This window comes from Aspergillus alliaceus (assembly GCF_009176365.1).
Source record: "Aspergillus alliaceus strain CBS 536.65 unplaced genomic scaffold BDW43scaffold_27, whole genome shotgun sequence".
In the NCBI taxonomy this organism is placed as follows: domain Eukaryota; kingdom Fungi; phylum Ascomycota; class Eurotiomycetes; order Eurotiales; family Aspergillaceae; genus Aspergillus; species Aspergillus alliaceus.
This window is the reverse complement of record NW_022474710.1, coordinates 87,577-109,226: the sequence shown is the minus strand read 5'-3', so window position 1 is coordinate 109,226 and position 21,650 is coordinate 87,577. Positions and strand designations below refer to the sequence as shown.

The following is a 21,650-nucleotide window of genomic DNA, read 5'->3' as shown; positions in this document are numbered from 1 at the left end:
TTGGTGTCCTTATCGCAAAGCGAGGTTTGGGGTTTGCGGGTGATTGTGCATTAGATGTAACAAAAGAGGGTAAATGAACCTGTAGGCCTACGGAACATTGGACGTTAAGTACCTTGCATCTCCGCAAAAGCCTCGGTTCTCCGTGCATTCAACCGAAATGTTAATTACCTTGAAGGCTGACTAACCGCGACCGTTGCCGGGTGAAGTCAGCACTGTATGTAGGTATTGGGCTTTACAAATTCCCGTTATGTTTGAAGGAACTAGCGTACTCGTATTGACAATCTAAATATCCCGATTGTAACATTTCAACCCATCGCGCCTGAATATTTTTTAGATTGATGCTTCGACCTCAACGCATGCATGCTCAATAGCTCGACATGATATCCTGAGAGTTATTATACCTATGGTCCCCAGAAAGCCCGCCTAAATAGACAATCACTGATCCAGAGATGACACAGCCAGCCTCTCCAGGCAAGAAAGGACACCTAGAAAGGATACAGTTAGCATGATGTCCTCAACTATCCGTAAATGGCTTCCACTGACCTGTTACTCCTTGGGTCAGGGTTGCTTTAGCTTCCGTGCTACGGGATCCCAGCGTCACCGTCATAGCGTAATCTACTGCCTTGGCGCTCTCGAGCTTGTTCGCCCAACGGAACACTGGCTCATCGTCTCGACCATCGCCAATGGCTAACAGAAAGTCTGGCCGCCCATTGTGGCCGCTTTTGCTTCGTTCAAGGCAATGCCGCCACACCATAGCTGCAGCCGATGCTTTATTTGTGTCGGCTGGCTCTACAACCAGTGCTCCATTCATCATGACGGCATGAACACCCTGGTTGGCACAAGAGTCATTGATATGGTCTGCGCACTCAGAAGCTAGCCGAGAGGCAGCGACTTGGTCTTCAGCCGATCCATAGTGGAGCATGAGTGAGCAATGACGTTGTTCAATCCAACTGCCTTCAGCCCGCTCCTGGTAATAACTGAGAATTTGGCGGACAGCCTCCTTCCAAGCATCTGTTTGGGCCTTATTTGTCAATTTGAACCACTCCTCCGTCTTTGGTTCGCGCACGAAACATCCATTCTCTGCAATGAGACCTAAGCCCGCTACCATTCGGAACAATCGCTCCATCTCTTCTGGCATCCTGGAGCTCATGACAAACACTATATTCCTAGGATCCTCGGTTAACTCCGTCAGTGTCGTGATAGCTCGTTGCGGCGTAGTGACAATGATGCTCTTCGGCGAACCCCAAGAAGCCAGGGTACCTTCGTAGTCCACAACGATAAGCCGGCGGTTGGACCGGCGATAGGCCTCTTCAAGTTTGCTGATCGATAGCCGTGGAACTGCCATGATCTCACGCGATGACTGCTCATTCCAGACTCGGTTCAGAGTCTCACTAAAAGACTTGACCCAATTGGCTGTCGAATTTTGAAGAACTGCACCGTGTAACTGAGTCCACACTTGTTTGCGTTCCTCCTCGCTTCTGGATAGAGCGGTGTGAATTGCCTCCGCACACTGTCGATAATTCCAAGGATTGACCAAAAGAGCATGGTTACCAAACACCGATGCACTTCCTGTGAATTCACTCAGGATCAGTGATCCATACTTCTTGTTTCGGTATTTCCCATCTTGGCAGTAAACGAATTCGTGACTCGTCAGGTTCATGCCCTCACGTAGACTTGTAATCATCAAAGCATCCGCAACGGATATTAGAGCGAGATACTGTGGGAAAGCAAGATCCTGTTTGAGGAAAACTAGTGGTTGGTGAGCCAGAGTTGAGAAAGTAGAATTGATTCGCATGGCTATGTCCGAAATTGTAGCTTCGAGCTCAGGTTGTTCTGTCGTGCTGGTTGCAACTTGTATCAACACCACCTACCCGGAAATGTTTAGCAGTTATGAACAGTGGAGAGCGGAGGGTGAGGTTATTGTACAACTGATTACATACCTGGTCCCTCCATTCAGGGTACGCATTAAGAAAGAGCTCATAGCTGAGAAGCTTCTGTCGTATTCCCCTGACTCCGTCGATCTTGTCCCGAGAGACAATCAATCGTTTCCCTTCATATCTTTCAGAAATGGTTTTAACCCACTGTTCAACGTCGGTGGCTTTGCGTCGCTTGTCCCATGAAGTAGGGTCAATCCCGATTGGAAATTTGTTTACATTGACAAATCGATCTTCTAGCTGGACGCCCTCATTGGTAGCCTCAACGCAAAGAATGCGGCTACACGTCTGGAGAAAGTGACGACAGTACTCGTCGGTCTGAAAGCCAACAAGATTTGCGCCGAGCATGCCCTCAAGGAGTTCCTTCCGAGGGGCCAAGCAACGGAAAACTTCCGAAGATGGGAAGGCAATATGTAAGAAGAAGCCGATCTCGGCGTCCGGTAGCAGTTTACGAAGCATGGCGGGAACCAACAACAGGTGGTAGTCCTGAATCCATATTGAATCTCCGCGCTTCCAGTTTCGTGCGATCCGCTCGGCAAATGCTTGGTTGGTTTTAACGTAGTAGATCCAGGAGTGGTCTTCATATGCTTTGCTTTTCGGGTTGTCAGGGATCTGATAGTGGAACACAGGCCAGAGAATAGTTTTGCAGAAATGAGTGTAATGCCCATCAAAATCGCCATCGCTGACGTAGACAGTCAACGAATCGTACCCATCCTCAAGCTTTTCAGCAATTGCAGATTTGGTGTATTTAGACAAGGCATCTGTCGGCATTCCTAGTGTACCCACCCAGACCTTGTCTTCCAATTGTCCTGCATCTGTTGCTGACCGCACAGCGTTGCGAAGGCCCCCGTTGCCCTGCTCCGCCGTCTCAATTGTCCATTCAGCGCTTGAGAAGGAACCTTTTCGGCTACTCTCTCTACTATGGTGGAATCCAATAGGGCGGTGGATATAGACTGGCTTTTGTTCCTTATCTAATCTCTTAGACGGAGACCCTGTCGTGGGAGTAAGTTCCTGGTGCTTAAGGATGGAGGGTGACGGCGGAATAGTTGCCCGCGGTCTCGGCTGGTTTAAAGATAATGTCGAACCCCATGCAGGAGAGTGTGCTTCACTTTCCGTTAAAAGATTTACATCTTGAGTTACGTCCGGGAATGGGTATCCAGATTGCTCTTGTTCCGCCTTTGCGAGATCTGACGAGAAGAACCGCTCATGTTCGGTGGTGGCACCAGTCGTGAGATCGACTTTTTGATCGCCGCTCCGTCTTTCAAATAAGCTGATAGCTGTATTAGCTACAGGGGTCGGTGTCTTCGTGGTAGGCTCAGAGTCGGTATGGAGTGAGCGATCTTTCGACTCGTTGAGGTGGAAGTTAACGGTATATGGCAGAAATCTGAGATATCGCCATGTTAGCTGCAGACCAAAGGAGAATAGGACCAAAAAAGTAAGCTACATACAGCGAAGCGATATAAATAGTCATGGTGGCGGTTTCAAATGCGAGTAGCTATTAGCGACACAGGGTAAACTTGAAAATGGAGGTGAGGGGAAAAAGAGAGGGGCAGTCGCAAAATGCTGATCGAGAAGGAAAAGGAAAAGGGTCCCAGAACACAGTAAAAGAAAAGAAAAAGGTCGTAAACCGACTAAATGGCGCGCCCACAGGGTTAAACAAAGAGTTTGGTGTTGAAGGCGGACTGTCGGAGAGAATTTAAGATGATGCTGGCTGGATCCTTCCTCATCACTCCTACGTCATGTGAAAACCTGCTGGCATGAAAAGGACAAGCTTGCTGCACTAGCACTCAACCCAATTCCTCCCTAGACTTGACCACGTTTAATATTCTGGACAACATGTTCTATGTAACAACATACATCGTACCACCCAATGACCCCGGTACTTAGATAAAAGTAGTTAGTACTCTATTATGAGACTCTATATAGCGATGGCTCAGAGTTCGTTTGATTGGTGGGGGCCGGCGGAGGTGAGGGGCAGATCACGTGCCACCCTTATCGCTTCTTATCAGATTACTACTACATAAGTATGTACATATATGTACAATACTTGATTTTCCTTGTTTTCCTCCCGTTCAGGATCATGCCCTTGCGAGTTACCTCTGCTCCTATTTCCGGTATCAAGAAAAGAAAGAAACCATGCAACACAGGGCCCCGCTCTTCGCCATTTGCTGGCCATGCTCGCCGCAAAGTTATCGCAGAGCCATCCGCTAATTCTAAGAGCAATGGCCTCGGTGGCGAATATCAAGAAGAGTACGACCAAGGGCCCCTTCCGGACATTGGAATATCACGATATATCTCGGAGACTACTCCGGTAGAGAATGTTGTTCAGGCTATATATCACATTCGGGACAGCATGTTTGAGGACCTGCCTCCTCGAACTGGTATGAACAGCACCCGTACCGCTGAACTGTTGAATTTTCGTCGGTCACTTCCACCACTTGCCTCGGTAGCACACGTCCATGCGTTACTACATGCGCCAACAAAGGTGGAGAGAGAAATCATAGATCTGATAAATTCTGGTCACATCCGTCGATTAATCGTTCCGGGTAGGGGAAACGACGCGGTCGGCCTAGGCGATTGCTTAGTTCTTTCCGAAGACTGGAAAAGGCTTGTGCATAACAGTCCTCTAGAAACACAACTCAAAGGTATTGCTTCTCCTACACGAAGCGAGAGATCCAATCGCTGATATTCTGTTCTCAGACAAGTTTTTGGATGTGCTCAGTCGGCTCGGCACCACGTTCGCCGTTCCTGGCGTCCTTTTTACTACGCCAGAGTGTATGGCATTGATCCGTGCTGGATTTCTGGTCTCTTCCTCGTCTTTAGCGAAAGGATCCTCGAGCATAGTTTCACTTCCGAACTTCTCATCCACATCTTCATTTGGCAACTCAGCCAGTCGGAGTGATAACGCTGCCTCTAATGATAGCGGCAGTCGCTCTCAATCACACACGGCAACTTTGTTTCTATCCCTCCCAAACACAGGACCTTATCTTCGGCTCTTAGGCTCCGGGCGAATGCATCTCTTCTCGCTTCTTAAAAGATCAAGTTATGGCGAGGTGCCTCTTCATCTTCTTCGCGATCGCTGGGATGGAGCAGTCGAAACAGATAGAAGTTTCTGCATGGCGAAAAGGATACGGGGCGATCACGCGGGTGTTTTACCAGGTAGAACAAAGAAATGGAAGGACCTATGCGGTATGAACTTTCGCTGGGTTCTGGGAGAGGCCCTCGGGGCTGGTTTGATCGAGATCTTTGATACCGGTAGTGTTGGCCCTGGGGTACGTTTCCTATGATGAACCCTTAGGATTCAACCAGTATGAAGATGGGTGTATCGGATCCTAGAAGAGCGACTGTCTATGTTTACCCGCGGAGATGCAAGCTATAGACACAAAACATCGTTATAAGTAGTACTATATAGTAGACACACTATAGGCTTTATGTAGTAGAAATACTATATCCAATATCGCATGTTTCCTGCAGACAACTAAAGATTTTTTGTGCGTGTAAAAACCTCCGTTATATATCACGGTACGCACATACAACTAAGTCCTAATGGAGAGCTAATATGAGGGAGCCTGCATGCTGACGAATAATACCTGTCTCCATTTCAACTAAGTACCAAACATCACCTTTATGCTTCTAAGGCCAAAGCTCTCATTTCCTATCACCATATAATGCCTCCTTTCCATCGCGTCACCCCGAACCCCTTTACCATTCTCCCATCTCATCCCTCCCTTAATAATACCCAACTTCGCTCTTCACCCCAAGAATTTCTGAGCCACATCTTAACAGATGCGAACGCTTTTCTAGCTTCACCCTAACCACATTCCGTCAGTACTGAAGACCTCGCCACACCGCCCAAGTCCATGTTTCTTCCCGTATGATCTGTGGGATGATCTGTGACCTCCCAGGGAGGAGTTCTGGGTCTGTCGCAGGAGCGTCCATCAGAATTCGCCGGTGGACAGCTCAGCGTCTTGGGAGGAATTCCGGTCCGGGTTGAGGGAAATTCATGCAGAGAATGAGATGGAGTACACTCTCGGTGTGACGGGGGTGGAACTACTGTTGGATTGGTCCACTGAGCGACAGCTTGAAGGCGGCTGGCAGGAGGTCGAGGTGTGTGGTGGGTGTCAGATGAAGTTTTAAGAGCCATATTTTCCCTCTCCTCAACCATGTTAATTCAGATCTCCGGTACTTCAATAAATTACACTTCTAGTAGTAGCTACTTGACTACGTTACCAAATGTGCCCAATAGCTACCTGTTAACTTACTACTAAATCTGACATACCAGCCAGTCAACCTAATCACCCACACCTTTCACCCTACGACTTTGATTTCTCCCAGATTTTTCCATCATCTTAGCCATCTGCACTTGCCTTCGAACCTCTCGAGGCAAAGGATTTATGACCGTTCAGATCCCGCTCACGAGTGAACCGGCGGAGTCGGTTTCCAACTTGTTGCGCGAAAAGATCATCGCTTCAGAACCTCGGAAAACACTCTTCGCGTCGTACGCTGGTGTTGAACAAGTCGTGGCTATGTCAGATCAGGTGGAATGGACCATGGCAACCATGTCCAACGCTGGCGGGGCAATTCCATTGTGGATACAGCGGAGCTAGACGTTGGGCGGAGTGCCTAAAGCAATGGTGGCAGACGTGGGGCGGTTCGTCGGTTGGGTGGGCCAAAGGAGACCTCATCAAGAATAGATAGCCAGATACACATGGACGCTATACGTTTAGTAGCAATATGAGACCCAAAAGGTCACTACTCTTCAAACCAGCGCACGAATCAACATTACTAGTAGCCAAGGCTAGAGTTCGTACAATACAAGGTTCCATAAAGGAGAAGATCGCATGTACAGACTTATAACATATCCGAATTCTTGTTGAGAGAAGACATGGACTACTTGCACTCTACAATGAAGAGAGAAGATAACCATTCCACATGCATACGCATCAAGAATTGGGTTATGATAACACGTTTTGCCCCCGATACTCCCTGCCCCTAAGAGCTGCAAAAGAAAAAAAGGCCAATTCCGTACAAAAATGCAGGGTAATACGAGTAAGAAATTATCATAAATATGATTAGGGAGGGGAAATCAAGAGTAAAGGTAAAAGAGAAAGGAAGAAACCCCTCTGTATGTAAACAAACACCTACATACCCTTGTTTGAGTGGGAAAGAAGGGGGAAAGGGAAATCGGGACGTCAAGGAAAGAAGGGTGTAGTAAAGACACGGGTAAGAATATTATGGAATATGAGGATCACAAATGAAAATTGGACCTGCCTCGCAACAAGTCCTTCGTTGAATTTAGATATTGTCTCATCAAGGCATTAGGGTGTGGACAAAGGAGAAGTGGAAACGGGCGAGGAAAAATCGTGATATAACGGAGATACATGCAATAAGTCATGTGGAGGGTATTGAATTCAGGCCGATGGTTCCGGTCATATTCCGCGAATATAATGAAGAATACTTATCAACCGAAAGCTAGGGGCAGTAAATTAAAAACTGGGAGGGGCGAGTTTGAATAGAAAAGTAGCGTGCAATCATCGCTGGCCAGCACTGACAGCGCTCGCCTCTACTTGAGGCTGTGTAACGCTTGGAGTCGATGTTGTCAGTGTATTAACATTTGCCGATGCAAGCTGCGCCCTTAAAGCGGCTACTTCAGTTTTCAATGCTGCTAATTCCTCATGCACAGAACGAATATATGCCCAGAGCTTATCCTCTCGCTCCCGATTCTGGTCGGCGTAATTAGAGTCATGCGACCCTGACAGATGTCCATTATTGTTTGTGGTCACTTCCGGCCCTGATTTTGAGGTCAAAGGCCCACCGTGGTTGCTGGAATGGCTGTGGGATGGGGTATGCTTTGCAGGGGCTGCTGCTGGTTGTACAGAGCTTTGAGGGTGGAGCGAAAAGCGAGAATCTGACGTAGTCATGCCAGGGGGTGGGGGGAGCTGGGGAGCCCCAGGCTGTGGTGGGGGAAGGCCTAAACTACTAGTGCTATGATTTGTAACAGACGACTGAGACGGCCCTGCCCTGGTATATGGCTGTTGCTGGAATGACTGCGTCATGCCGGGAGAGTGGGCGCGATGAAGCTGTACATTCTCAGGACCGTGACCTAGCTGGTGCGAAGACAGTGCATTCGGCGAAAGAGGTTTTGGGCTTTCCGTGACATTTGATGGTTGAAAGATTGAAGCACCGGAAGGTTGGCCTGGGGGAGGAAATGTCAGGTTACCAGGTTGTGAGATAGGAGAAGCCGATGCGCTAGAGCCACCGTGGCTCGCAGGAGGCGGAAATAGACCCCCTGGAGATGGCCTGCCAGCGGCAATCGGGGGGTAAGTGCTCGGCTGCCGCGGTTGAAAGCTATTTGAGGTATTGGAGCGTGTAATAGAATCTGTGGGCACATCGTGTTTCTTGATGCTGGGCATGCTCATGCGTCGTTCATCCTCCTCATCCATACGTTCGGGCTCCGCATAAACAAGGCCATCCATTGTATCATCTGCACCTGGATGACCACCAGTATCACCATACTCATCTTCCGGAGCGTAACTCCCCATGCTCGCTCTACGTCCGGCACAACCCCCTTGGCCTTTGTTATGTCGAGCGAGAGCGTCGCCACGAGCGAATCGACGACCGCATTTTGGACAGATATGTGGACGTTCTCCAGTATGGAGCTTCGTGTGCCTTTTCAAGTCGTGAAGTCTCCGGAAACGCGATTGGCAGGTCTGGCAAACGTACGGTTTCTCCTGACTATGGGTAAGAAGGTGGCTTTTGAGGTTATGGTGCCTTGTGAACTCCGTAGAACAGTATGGACAGCGATGCTTTTTTGCCGACGGGGACCGCTGGCCGGCCTTATTAAAACCAGAACTTGGCAAGCTGAGACCGCGGCGGGGGTCACTAAGGCCTGCGGTCGGCATAGGGTAAGAGAAGGATTTGTTACTTGCGTCTTGTAAGTCCGCTTCGTCCCTATGGCGTGGACGATCCCCATCCTGTGAAGCCGAGTCCTCTATCGGGCCAGGGCTGGCAACAGTTGAGGTATTCATAAGGGAGGTATTGGAATCAGCTGTTACAAAGGCATCCGAGGCATGGCCTGAAGTTGGATGAGTATCAACCTGCATTTGATCGGACATATGTATAGAGTCGTTAATCGAATTGACTTGTTTCTCTGTTGCACCGAGAGCCTCTCTTGCCACTTGCGAGCTGTTCTGTTCAACCTCTTTCTCATTTTCTATGGGCCGGCCCACCGAGCCAGCTGCTTGTGTAGTCGTTGCCATGGGCGGCAATGAGTCTCTTGACCGTGAAACGTTTAACCCGGCGCTGGCAATGGAGGTCAGACTCGAGTCTGGTTTCGTATGCTTTAAAAAGGTGACAGATTCCGGCGGGCTCGAGATGATGGAGGATCCAGACAATGGATTGGAAATGGTAACAGGTTCGGTATTTGATTGCATCAACGCAGCCATGGATAACGGATGCTTCAAGCCAGCCTGGAATGGTTGGCGAACGAACGGGGGAGCTACTTCAGCGGAGCTCATGTCAGTAAATCAACGTTTTGCGGGGGGGTTGCAGACAATTGCAGAGTGGAAGCAAGATAAGCAAAGACGGCTACATGGATAGAGGGCCGTCAGGTGTATAAAAGAAGAACCAATAAGCCAAGCTAAGAAAAGAGGGAGCCATGAGAGGCACTGTCGCGTGGGGCGCTCACCAGGATCCGATTGTGGCGCAAGCTGACTTGGGGGGGGTTCAGCGTTGGCGATATTTTGTCAGAGGTTTAAGTCCCACAGGAACAAAATGGGCCTTGCAGCACGGGGATAAAAATAGCGAGCAGCCTTGCAAGCAGACTGAGAATGCTTGTTTCTATTGTACTGCTCGATCGATCTGAATCTGGTTGAGGTTAACCCATCTGGAGGGATCGAAACGGGTAATGGGAGACGGCTAGGCTGCAGAGGGCGCTGGTACTAGCGATTGTCGGGGAAACGATAGAAAGGGGAATTATGCAAATCTAGAAAGCTGACAAGCCGTCAATGTACAGTCGGACTCGATGGATCACGAGTGACTGAAAGAAGGCAAGGGGTGGAAGAGCCGGGGGTTGTCAAGAAAGAAAGCCAGACGGATGAGATACAAGTCAAGGGAATGAATGAACGGGTTGTGGATGGAGACTTAGGTTGACCAAGCCTCACCCGGGAGGAAAAATGAAACAGGAAAAAAAGAAAAATTAAAAAAAGACCGAGGCTGACAGAGACATACACCTGTGGAGGGACCAATACAAAATAGGAAAGGGATAATTACAAGACCCGTTTATTAGTAGAAGAAACCGGAAGTAAAGTTGGTGGGTTGGAAGGCATGGATAAACCTGATACAGGCTGTGGCAGAATGGATAGATCCAGGAGACGATGCAGTCGCCGAGTTAGTTGCGGACCCCCGAATATGTTTGGGTCGAAGGTGCCTGGAAAGCGGATGCGGTGGTTCTGCCTAGCAATGGATATTGGAGAAACCTTAATAATAACAGAAAACGAAAATAAGAAAAGAAAGAAAGGAAAAAGTGCAGAAAGGAAAGAAACTAGGATGAGGGGAAGAAGGAACCAAAAAGAATCAGTAGCAAAAAGAAGGAAAAAGGACTGCAAAAGTGAGAGAAGGATGAACACGAGGTAAGGCGTGGCTGGAGACTGCACTGGGTCTAACGACTTGTGACCAGACTCTAGGCGGCTCTGCTTACCAGGAGAGTGCGCTGGATACCGGAATTATATATTTTCCAACGCCGCTCTAGTAAGACACAGTAATTCCAAATACCGGAGTATGGGTCGCCAGGCACCAAAGAGGCGCAGCATTGATTACCATGTATGTATATATGTATGTACTTTACTACTTAGCACTAAGTACTAGCAACTTAGAAATGCCCTCGGCATGACTTACAGATCTCTTGAAGAAAGTCGGATCAGATCGAATAGCCCGGTGTGTCCTCAGTCGCCACACATTAATTGTATTACTGTAATTTAGGTAATAGTAGAGTACTAATAGCGTTCTCCGAGCTGCATGGTGTAACGCAAAGCCTATATATACTCTTAAGCTGCACTTCCATTACCATTATTATTTTATCTGGATTCGAGGCTCGATTTTGGGCCCAGATGTAGAAAGCCTGGAAGTCGGCCTGGGGTTAAGTAAAGCCACGGTCGGAGGAGCACAGCCATAGAACCAATCCCGAGGATCTTGATGTCAAGAGGTAAGGGACTTTCGGATATGTATGTACATTAATGTATCTAAAACAACTAAGACACTGCAGAACTACTCGTACGGTATGTACGTACATTCATCATGGATGTGAAGTTTATCTGTTAAACCTGGTTACATGTATATCTTAAGGGTGCACCATCAAGAACAGTACGAAAACACATCCATTCAAGGATTGCATCCTCCTTCCGCCAGAGTTAAAATGAGAGAGTGCAGCGAGGCTATGTTTTGCCATCCGCAAACCTCATTGTGGCTGGCAAGAAGCTGGTGCCTTTGGCCACTCATGGCCTGTTTTCCATCCATAGTACAGAATCCTGTGGGGATCTTTGGGTGGCTGTACCGGCCCACCGCCTGCCTGACACAGCTAAAGAAGCCTCTGATTCGTCTGACAGTCCTGTGGATCCCTACTAAGTAGATACCTAGTACTAACTTACTTTGTACCTAGTAGGATAGTACAACGTATTACCTGCGAGTACCTCAGCAGCTCCCGTCCTGTTTATTGTGCCGTCTAAGCACCAGTAGTACTACCCTACCTACTCACTGATCGATCCCTCTAGCTATGGTTTATGATTGGTAGGAATCATAGTCCGTTCCACCAAGGATCCATCAATCCCATAGACATCCATGAGATTTCAACTGGTTCCCTGGTGAGAAATCGTTCTTTTTCCATAATCTGTACATTATTCCTGAAATGGTGGATGATCGGGCCGAATGGAAGCCTCCTTTAATCTTACACTCAACTCGGATATGCCTTGTCTCCAAGCCCGTACCCTCCCCGACTTGTACTTGTTAGCTCGTGACTACCTCCATCTATGCTATGTCTAGATCCAGTGTTTCATTTATCCTTTCCACCTGCATTCTCTATTAGACCAGCGCCATTATGTATCTGCAGGTTAGCTTTTACGCTCATCAGCCGCATGGTTAAGGATACGCCTTTGGCGTAAGCAAGGCTTCGGCGTACCCCGATATCACATGTGGCGTGGATATATGCATAATTGGATTTTCCTGCATTAATACACAGCATTTCGGGAGGGGTTGGGAGATTGTGGCGTCCAATTCACTCTTGTTGGGATGTATAAAAGATAAACCAGTCTAATTCGCGAACCTATGTAATCCGTAAAGGGGCAAACGTCTCCATAGAGCTAGAAATTCCCCGCGAAGAGTTTGGTGCCACGTTGCCCAGCTCTAATCATACATCTCCCAGTAGGTCAAGTCCAGCTTAGCTAGGATGATCTGGGTAATGTGTCAATGGAGTGTTTGGAATGTAGAGCTACTTGAGCTAAAGCTTAACCAAATCGGAAATAGCTGGAAATGCAATTTGCCGGTTCCCTCGAATCCTTTTTTTTAGAGCAACAAAAACATCTTGGTGTTGCGTAACTGAACGGGGCCAGCACTCCTATGACACCACTACCAATTCAGAAGCCTCTATTACTGCCTCTCAGGTCTATACTGCAGAGTGGGCTTTGAGAATCGAGCTATGCAACAAACTCAATGGCTAAAAGCTAGCAACACCTGTTGTCACCCGCGGTTGAAGTCCTTGCTCATCAAAGACAGGGCAGGCACTTTCGTTCCTGGGCGAGGAGACGTTAGGAAGGGTCTTTTGAGGGCGACATTGGCCAGGTGATACTGGTCAACCCCTATTCAGATCGAGTCTGTTGGTGGTGATGCCGAGGAAAACCGTGCAATTATTGTCTGCTAGTGAGTATGTACGTTCGGATAATATCAGCATGCATAAGCCTCACGATGCCTCATAAGCTTCGCAGCTTTCAGAAAACAGAATGCTTGCCGTGAGGGAATGACAGCCAGCATCGTCGTTATTTAAAGATTGCACCACGCTGAATTGTTCATCTGCCGGATATTGGGAACCTTCGTAGTAATATCGCTGTGAAGAATACACCCTATAACCGGCGTTCATATGGATTGAACAGGGGACCTTGAGAATCGGACTTCTGAATTCAATCGATAAAAGAATGTTGTTTGCTTGCACCTCAGCAAGTTACCAATTGCGTTCCATCTCTCTTCCCTTCTGCGCTTTGCAAGGAATACGAAACAAGGAACGCGTAAGAGAGTATCGTAGAAAAAGAAGAAGAATGAAGGGAGAGGGAGTCTATCACTGCCAGAAAGAAACATCTTTTGAAAATCATACGGTATGATGGCGTCTTGAGAGCTATTCAGCAACTGGAAACGTTCCATTTTTTCAGTGTGTTGGCATCGGCCAAGTACCACTCAGCCATCTTCAACTATTATCTATATGTTTGAGACAATTTTACAGAATGCACCACTTAGCTAACTAAACATAGGCCTCAAATTACTAATTCTACAGTCTATGGTATACTTCGGATTACCAACGCTATAAAAATACGTAGCAACCGTTAGGGACAGCCCTTAATGTATATATCATACTGAATCCATTTATCATGCTAAATGTTCTTCATTCCAATTTCCTGAACCCACCACTCTACTATCATAGAACTTCAACCCCAAGGCTGTCTCTCCCTCCACCTCTTCCCACTATCCTTTCAATGACATCCAATTTCCATGTAGTTATTATTGGGGCTTCCTTTGCGGAGGCTCCAGTCGCCCCATACTCTCCTCAAAGACGTAGCCTCTGTTAAGGTTACATTGATTGGCTTATCACCGACGTTCTACTTTGCCATTACGGCCCCTCGACTCATTGCAGAGCCTGATGCCTTCAAGCCCGACAAATATCCTCTTCTAACTGAGGGGAATCCCCCTCATTATCCCGACCAGTGCTTTGAATTGATGCACAACCACGCGACCGCAGTGGATGTACAGTCTACGACAGTTCTAGTCAGCAATATCAAGGCTATCTCCTTCGACTATTTTGTGATTTCCAGTGGGAGCACGACTGCGTCGACTAATGGCGACAGTGGCACGCCCATACCCTTCAAACAGCCAGTAATCAGTGACAAGACTCAGTGATTGGAGAAGCACAAGATTACTCACTCGTGCTGAAGGGCATTTTTGTTACAGGAGCTGACCCAATCGGATTTGAATTAGCTGTAGAACTCTCAGAAGCCGTTCAACAAGGACAAAGAAAGTGAGCATTGCCCTTGTTTCTCTCACAGATCGCGTACTACCGATACTGTAGCCCGCTGGCAGCATTGTGGCGGAGTGACTGCTCAAAAGAAGAGGCGTCATTGTTCTTAAATGGTCTAAGGTACTGAGTTCAAGATAGCGATAGCAGGTTGTGGACTGTGACCATAGATAATAGCAAGCAGGTCCCTGCCAATGTCAATATTCCAACAACTGGTATTCTCCCTATGATCATGGTTGAAACATTGTCATCAAAGAACTCCGAGTTCAAGGGAAAGGGAGAAAATTCTCAACGTCGTTACCGATTTTGCGGCGGGAGTTATTACCAACTATCCCATGAAGCTTGCTTATAAAGCACACGAGCAAGCTTATTCTGTTGCTGACAATCCAAAAGCGGACACACTGGGGCCCTGGGAAATATAAGGTCTTTGATGAAAGAGAGAAGTTCATGATGACTGTGCCTACTGGATTAACTAGGGGTAGAGGACTTGAAGGATTACTTTATGTTTAAAGCCCGACCACTTATTGCAGCCAATTAGTAGGGCTCCATTACCCCCCTTCTATTTGTTAATTTTACGATCTTCTTTCGTTTCTTTCATCTTTTTTGTTGTCACATACTTGTGCCTCCGCTCTTTTCTACCCTACTCTACTGCTTAGTCTCCACTGTCAACCACACTCTTCTCCTAAATCGGTATTGTAAAGAGTACTGTTATTAATGATTCAACCTTGTCTTTTACACAAAAAAAGGAAGTTTTCTTATATGTCAACAAATTCGGCACACACTATATCTCCTCAAAGGATGTCAGGTGATCCCCTGTTTTCATTTAATAATTCTGCTAATGAGACTCCAATCATCTCCTGTGACAGTGATTAAATGTGATGGGAAGTTGTCGGCGCTTATTTTAGTACATTACGATAGTAGGCGAACAAAAAGACTATTATTGTCACTATTAATAATAAAATTAAGACTGGGAATAATATGTTCTTGTTGTTGTTGTTGTTTTGACAGAAACTTGAATCAACGCCATGCACATCTAATCCCAGCGGCTCTCCAGGGCCCATGGTTGGCTGAGCAGGAAGGACGATCAGTGTTGGCGCCGGGACAAGAGACTAAAAGCGACTTATTCATTCGCTTCGCAAGTGACCAGACCTGCGTCTACGCTGCATATGTATATGTGAGGTGACTGGAGTCACTCTCACAGGCCCCCCACTGTGATAAGCTAGGTTTTTTGCTTTAGTGATGGGAACTTCATCCACTCATCTTATCCTTCAGCTTGGCCCCTCCTCTTTTGTCCTAGGAGACAAGCCCCTGGCCTTGTGCTCCTTTGACTGTCCTCCAATCAACTTTCAACCATGGCTTGTTCGACAGTTGCCGGGCGCTTAATGTTCTCTTCTCTTCACACGGCCGATATGAACTCATTAGACATTCCCCTTCCCCCGCCGGCTGGAGGACAAGCCCAAAGCCCATCAGTGATGTTCAAAACGCCTCTTGCAGCTGCTCTGATTGAAATCTTTTTCTCGTTTCCTTCTCCTGCGCCCAACATCCTATCTTTTTTCTGAATCTGGTTTGGCCCAAGTAGCGCTGGCTTCGCGAATTGTGCCCAAGGAACCGTCAGCAGAGGAGCAGATCGTTCGAATTGTCGAGATACTGGTTTGAAGTGACTCTTTTTGCTCACATCATTTGCAGCCAAATATAAATCCGGCCAAACTCTGATAGATCGATATCGGGAGACCACGGATAGCTCGTTCACTTTCTTGATCAAGGTATAGCTATGTATTTCCTTCTGTCCTTCGAACATTGGCCATGAAGCTGTCTCATCTTATGAGTACTTTTAACTATTCAAAGCTAATTATTCCATCTTCCAAATAGTGTACATGAAGCTGCTTTATTGCTAGGCGTGCTTCTTTCATCGCTCATAGAAGGCCGCTTTTCAAAGCCTAGAGAAGAAGGGCTGTGTGGGCTACTTCTCTTCGTCTTGGGGGGCCCCTCAACTTGTTATGAACATTGGCTTCTAGGCCCGCTCATCGATGTCTGTATCGAGCAGCAGTCAGAAAAGCTATCCTCTGAATAACGAAGCGGTTACTCCTGCAGATATTCTTCGCGGACATAACGACCACCCAATGGCACTTGCACAACAACCCACCGTAGAAGACCGGAGCTCTTCGGATACATCAGCATCATCGCTGAGAAGCCCTCGAACAGCTCGCTTCGTGGAAGCAACGACAGTCCAATCCCCAACTGGCCCCACAGAGACCAGGAAGTCACCGTTCGCAGACCCTCCTCATCAGCCTCAGACCCCGCTTGATGTGTCTGACGTAGGCTTCGGATACGTCGCTGCAAATGACCCCGTGCAGCACGTACCACACCATCAACTACCAACTTCACCACTCAAAAGTGCTCTTAAAATCCCAGGGACTCCTGGGCGCACACTGAATCCACTTAGCCCTACGTTTCGTGAGGAATTCTATGTGGAGAAGGAAGAAAAGTCTGCAGAAAAGGAGAACGCGAGAGACCTGGTTAGTGAGGAAGAAGTACCATCTATTTGGGTCTTTATGCTAACCAATCATAGCGAATTAAACTTCGCGTTCGGGTTGCCAAAATGTTTTTGCGTTTCGTGAACTTCGGCTGCAGTTTAATTGTTGTCACAATATTATCGTTGACTCTGTTCGTATTCCATTCCACCAAATCATTGCCTTCTAGGGGTGGCTTTCCCGCCTGGGCAAATGGCACCAATCCGTGGACGCAATATTTGCTCCTATCAGTAGCATGTGTCTCGTTATTTGCTTGCCTTATTGTGTTTTGGGGCTATTGGAAAGGCGGCCACAAGCGGGCTGAAAAGCTTACCGTTTACTATCAGACAATTGCAGTGTGCTTCTTCATTTTCAGTCTTATCATGTGGATCATCGCGGCGGCGCTCTACCAGAATGAAAAAGCCAATGGAAATAGCCAGGATCTTTGGGGCTGGTCTTGTAAGAAGAATACAAGAGAAACTCTGTTCCACAACGATATCGACTACGCCCTCCTTTGTCGCCTGCAGGTGAGTTGGTTCACCCTTTTAACTGCAATCTTCAGTTTTTTTCTCTCCTTTCTTTCATTTTTCTTTAATTATGGCGTCGATGCTAATTCTATAAGGACTGGGGCCTGGTGTGCGCTATCATTGAGGTTGTCCTTGAAGTGCTGGCCATCCTTATATATGCGGTTGTTTTCTATCGGTTCTGGACTAAAAGACGGCTTATGAAGTCAATGGACCGCCGTGACAAGGCAAGGTCTGATCTGTACCTTGCTCAGCTCCGTCTCCAGTCCGCGCCCAATACCCCTGGATTCCCTCTTGCTCAAAAGGCGCCTATGGTATCTACTACTGTTTCACAAGACCCTTATTCAATAGCCGAGAATGGCGAGTCATGCTCGACTCAGTTCGCCACGCCTCGGTCTCCAACAAAACCTCAACCCGCCTTTCAGTTGCAAGCGCCTCCCATCCGTGTACAACAAGCAACCCCTAAAACAGAACAGAGGGAGTTTTTTGCCCCTAACTCGGCTCCCACTGCTTCTATCCCGGCTCCCAATATTAACCAACACATGGTTGCTGCTCCAGGCGAACGGGCCTACGATGCTGTCCCAATTCCAATGGCCTATTCGAGTCCGATGTCGCCCAATTTCCCTCAAGGTCCTCGTTAATATATGACATATTCGTACTGCACTACTTGCGGGTTAACATGCAAACACTGATATATGTACTTATTTTCCATTTTCTCGTTCCATATACTCAAGTATTCGAATACTTTCCGGGCTGGCAGATGCAGGACATTACGTTTTACCCCAAACTTTCGCCAATCTTCACACTCTGTTTTGACAATCTTTTTACCCATCGCCCTATATAGCACTGTACGCGTTCATACTTCATCCGTCTGAGGTGAAACCTAGTGAAATATGGTCCTTATGATAGCGTCCAACTAATATGTTTCTGATTCAAAAACTGTTAATTTGTCTAGATACCTCAGAGATTTTATAAAAAAGAATCACAAGCCCAACTAGTGTGATAAAGCCTATTCCACATTTATATAGATAGAAGAATGCTGAAAAAGAATCAACTCACAAATGAGCCTGTTGTGATTGAATTCCGACTGAAAAGATAAACATTAGACTTCTTGAATAGAATAAAGACACGAATACCATCCCATTATGTGATACAAACCTCCAACTCCTCTGCAATATAAACTCGACATTAACCCAAAGCCAGACCACATTCCTGATATAACACATGCCATGATCCTTACACAGAAAAACGACTCCATATTCACTCAGAAATCAGACGTCACTCTCACATAGCTCCTTCTTCAAGGACCGCATTGTTATCCTTTGTGACAAAGATATCTTCGAGCCTGCCTTCGCCGAGACTGGTAGAACCATCATCATTCTGCAGCATGAGACCCTGTTCATTAGCTAAATGAAGGAGACAAATGAACCCGAAAGAAGTACTGATGTCACGTAGTGTTTCGGTGGGGTAGACAGATTTGAGTGAGTTCATAATTTGCGTGAATCGGAGTTGGCCATTTTCTTGCTGTTGATCGTTTTCAGCGGCTCGATCTAGGCTCTCGTTCACGGGCGTGGGTGTTGGGGGTGCATCGGCGTCATCTTCAGCAGGTTCGTGGGATTGACTCTCGTGAGAGGAACCAAAAGTTGTTGATGCGATCAAGCGTTCACCCATGCCCCTCCACATCTCCACCTTCAGTCGCCGAACATCCACCTTCTTAGCCACTCGTGCATATGCAACATAATCAGGGCGTGCTCTTCGACCGCCTTGGGTCACTAGCTGTGAGCCGAATCCTCCGGCTCCGCTCTGTAACGCTGCGCCAGGAGTAGCGCCTACCATGTTCAGAAGCGCCGTAAGCCCCGAAGCTCCGCCACCGTCCCCTGCTGAGTTACCCGGGTGTCCATCGGATGGTGGAGAAAGCATCTCTCTAGCATCTGCAAAAGGCATGTTGTCATCATCGTCATCACCTAAGCCAAAGCCATTGGGGAACGCGAGGCCATCATCATCCGCGAAGAAATTAGCATCGTATGCACCAGGGGCGCCTTCTTCATCGGGAGATACGTCATTCTCCGGTTTATGGTTTGCCCAGAACGCCTCATCCATGTCGCCATTGTCTGCTGTCCGGTCTTCCCTCCGTCGGTTAAACTGCCGAGATCCTATCAATTTTCTCGTGCCCATCCTGGCCTTAGGCTTTAGAAAGAGACGAAGTAACTGTCGCGAATTGAAGTGTTTATCATCTGGGAGAAGGTTGCGACCTTTTGTCTTCCATTGTGTCTTGGGCAAGGATATGGTGGAGTTGGAGCTTGCTGGAGTATATATCAACTCAGCAACAGACAAATCCAGAGGGGCAGAAAAGTCGATTTCGAAGGGTTCTTTCTCCTTTCGCTGCTTTGGAGCAGCACTCGCAGTATTTGCCGCAGTATGCTCTTTGATTCTACGAATTTTCCAATGTTCTGGGCCTGCCCAGTTCTTTTGCAAGGCATTATCGAAATAGCTGAGGATGTTTTCATGGTCACGCTTGTCAGGTTGATGAGTGAGAGAAATGGCATATGCGTCGTCATTGTCCAGCTCCTCACCATCCTGAATCTCGTCATTGTCGCGATCGACACGGTGAACCTTGAGCATCGGCTCCAAAGCAGCCTCACGAGCCCAAGCCTCACCACCATCACCGAAACCTGCATCTCCGCCGAGATCAAAGCCTGCCAAAGTAGCGTCGTCGTCATCGAAGCCAACAGCATTGTCGTCATCGAGCATGATTCCAGATGCGTCATTTGGATGCGGCCCCTCCTCATGACACTTATCATTCCGCCAGACTTCGGGGGCTTTAAGGAAAGGTATATCCAACGACCCACTCGGGTCTCCAAGGTCAAAATTCTTAAGTGATGGGCAGATATCCTGCATTTCTAGGCGCTCCAAATCTGGGAAGAACTGGCTCGCCAGAGCAGTTATGTCAATTTCCACATTGTCTGTAAATATATCATCAGAAGATTGCTTTGGGGGTGACGATGGAGATTCTTGATGTTTGGAGTCCTCCGACCCTTGGCGTGCATCATCCGTATCTTTCGAGCTCTCTTCAGCGGCATCATCACTACTATCGAAGACGATTCGTCCTTGCCCATCAATTGCCAAATGATTCAACAGCAAGCCTTTTGCGCCGCCTTCATCAAAATCTGCCGATGCCTTTTTAAATAGTGGGTCAACTGAGAATTCAAGTTCGAATTTTTTCAGCTGGAGTGAGGCGAACGAAGGTGCAAGTGTGGCCTCGTGCGATCGTTGTGCCTTCAAGATATCAGTTAGCCATTTGTATTACTTGACTTAATCGCATAGATAACTATACCTTCCGTCGAGATTTCCTTGTCGCTCCCTCCCCTTCTTCGTCCTCATCCGCAGCCCCGTCGTCATCTGCACCACCCTCGTGGGCCTTTCTCTCGCGACTATCAGCCAAACCACTCAGAAGCTTACCGGTTTCCGTTGCAACACTGTCGACTCGGCTTGTGTAGATCTTGACGCATCCATCAAGCGTGCAGCTGGCCTTCTGGAAGTTCACACCATCCCCCTCCTTTAGTAAGGACATGTCATGGAAGTAGTCAATGAGGGCAAAATTCCATGAATTATTTGCGTTGATCTTGTTGTCGGTTGCCATTTTCATCCATTCCTCAAAGTTGGCTAAGATTGGTACTCGCTTCATCGGGGTTACGGCTCTCCGACCATCGACATCGCTTTCTCGGCCCCTGTGTCCTGATCCGCGAGGTGTGGCAGGGCTCATGCTAGATCCCCGTTCATGACCAGTGTATCTTCGAGGGGGCATGGGTGTTTTCACAGCTGCTTTTATTTGATCCATCTGGCGGTCATGGCGAGCCTGTCGGGCTTCCATACGAGCTGCCTTTTCGCCCATGTCATCATTGAGTGGGATTCTTATGTTATCAGCTGGGCCGGCTCGGACGAAAAATAATCAAAGACAATATCAACATTGAAAACATACTTGATAGGAGAATTCTTATGGGGGGTAGAGGCACCGCCCGAGCGGCGATGCTTAGGATTCGCTACGCGGGGCATTGTGAGAGACCTCCCCGCCGCGTCAGGGTTGAATATTTAGAGGACCACAGAAAGACAAGTATGTGAAAAGGGAAAAATTAAGTAAAAAGTCTAAGTATCAACTAAGCAGCTATAGCTTATAATAATCATTCTCCGTGAGTAGCCAAATGTTGAGTTCGAGATCTTGCTGGAATGCACTGAAGTCTCCTCTTTGGCCGACAAGGACAAACAAATTGGGAGTCAACAAAAACATACGCCATTCCAAGGCAACCAAGTGTGCAAGTACTAGCTTCATTCAGATAGTATAGTCACATGATATCATGTAACCGAATATGGATCGACCGCCTCCCTCCAATGCTTGTGACACTTGGAATGTAATTAC

The 21,650-nt window shown here is 47.6% G+C and overlaps 7 protein-coding genes across 7 annotated transcripts; 4 read left to right on the top strand and 3 right to left on the bottom strand.

The window, feature by feature from the left end:
• Positions 1-119: 119 nt before the first annotated feature.
• BDW43DRAFT_278902 (putative alpha,alpha-trehalose phosphate synthase subunit TPS3) lies at positions 120-3,776 on the bottom strand. The gene is made up of 4 exons (XM_032042223.1): positions 3,383-3,776; positions 1,941-3,318; positions 544-1,867; positions 120-485 (listed from the first exon to the last, which is right to left on the bottom strand). The coding sequence occupies exons 1-4, from the start codon at positions 3,403-3,405 to the stop codon at positions 436-438; spliced, it is 2,775 nt and encodes a 924-aa protein (XP_031899378.1). The 5' UTR covers positions 3,406-3,776; the 3' UTR covers positions 120-435.
• Positions 3,777-3,995: 219 nt separating this feature from the next.
• BDW43DRAFT_278895 (Stk19 family serine/threonine-protein kinase) lies at positions 3,996-5,377 on the top strand. The gene is made up of 2 exons (XM_032042222.1): positions 3,996-4,579; positions 4,635-5,377. Exons 1-2 carry the CDS (start codon positions 4,015-4,017, stop codon positions 5,219-5,221), a joined length of 1,152 nt encoding a protein of 383 aa, XP_031899377.1. The 5' UTR covers positions 3,996-4,014; the 3' UTR covers positions 5,222-5,377.
• Positions 5,378-5,951: 574 nt separating this feature from the next.
• Positions 5,952-6,541, top strand: BDW43DRAFT_300895 (uncharacterized protein; the record flags this gene model as incomplete). Its single annotated transcript, XM_032044971.1, has 2 exons — positions 5,952-6,048; positions 6,270-6,541. The coding sequence occupies 2 exons, from the start codon at positions 5,952-5,954 to the stop codon at positions 6,539-6,541; spliced, it is 369 nt and encodes a 122-aa protein (XP_031899376.1).
• Positions 6,542-7,465: 924 nt separating this feature from the next.
• On the bottom strand, positions 7,466-9,379 carry BDW43DRAFT_300894 (C2H2 zinc finger protein; the record flags this gene model as incomplete). Its single annotated transcript, XM_032044970.1, has 1 exon — positions 7,466-9,379. One exon carries the CDS (start codon positions 9,377-9,379, stop codon positions 7,466-7,468), a length of 1,914 nt encoding a protein of 637 aa, XP_031899375.1.
• A 4,257-nt stretch (positions 9,380-13,636) lies between these two features.
• Positions 13,637-14,641, top strand: BDW43DRAFT_278886 (uncharacterized protein). Its single transcript, XM_032042221.1, has one exon. It carries the CDS (start codon positions 13,908-13,910, stop codon positions 14,085-14,087), a length of 180 nt encoding a protein of 59 aa, XP_031899374.1. The 5' UTR covers positions 13,637-13,907; the 3' UTR covers positions 14,088-14,641.
• Positions 14,642-16,322: 1,681 nt separating this feature from the next.
• On the top strand, positions 16,323-17,877 carry BDW43DRAFT_300893 (uncharacterized protein; the record flags this gene model as incomplete). Its single annotated transcript, XM_032044969.1, has 3 exons — positions 16,323-16,718; positions 16,772-17,239; positions 17,335-17,877. 3 exons carry the CDS (start codon positions 16,323-16,325, stop codon positions 17,875-17,877), a joined length of 1,407 nt encoding a protein of 468 aa, XP_031899373.1.
• A 643-nt stretch (positions 17,878-18,520) lies between these two features.
• On the bottom strand, positions 18,521-21,289 carry BDW43DRAFT_300892 (condensin subunit BRN1; the record flags this gene model as incomplete). The annotated part of the gene is made up of 3 exons (XM_032044968.1): positions 18,521-20,512; positions 20,571-21,147; positions 21,216-21,289. 3 exons carry the CDS (start codon positions 21,287-21,289, stop codon positions 18,521-18,523), a joined length of 2,643 nt encoding a protein of 880 aa, XP_031899372.1.
• Positions 21,290-21,650: the final 361 nt, after the last annotated feature.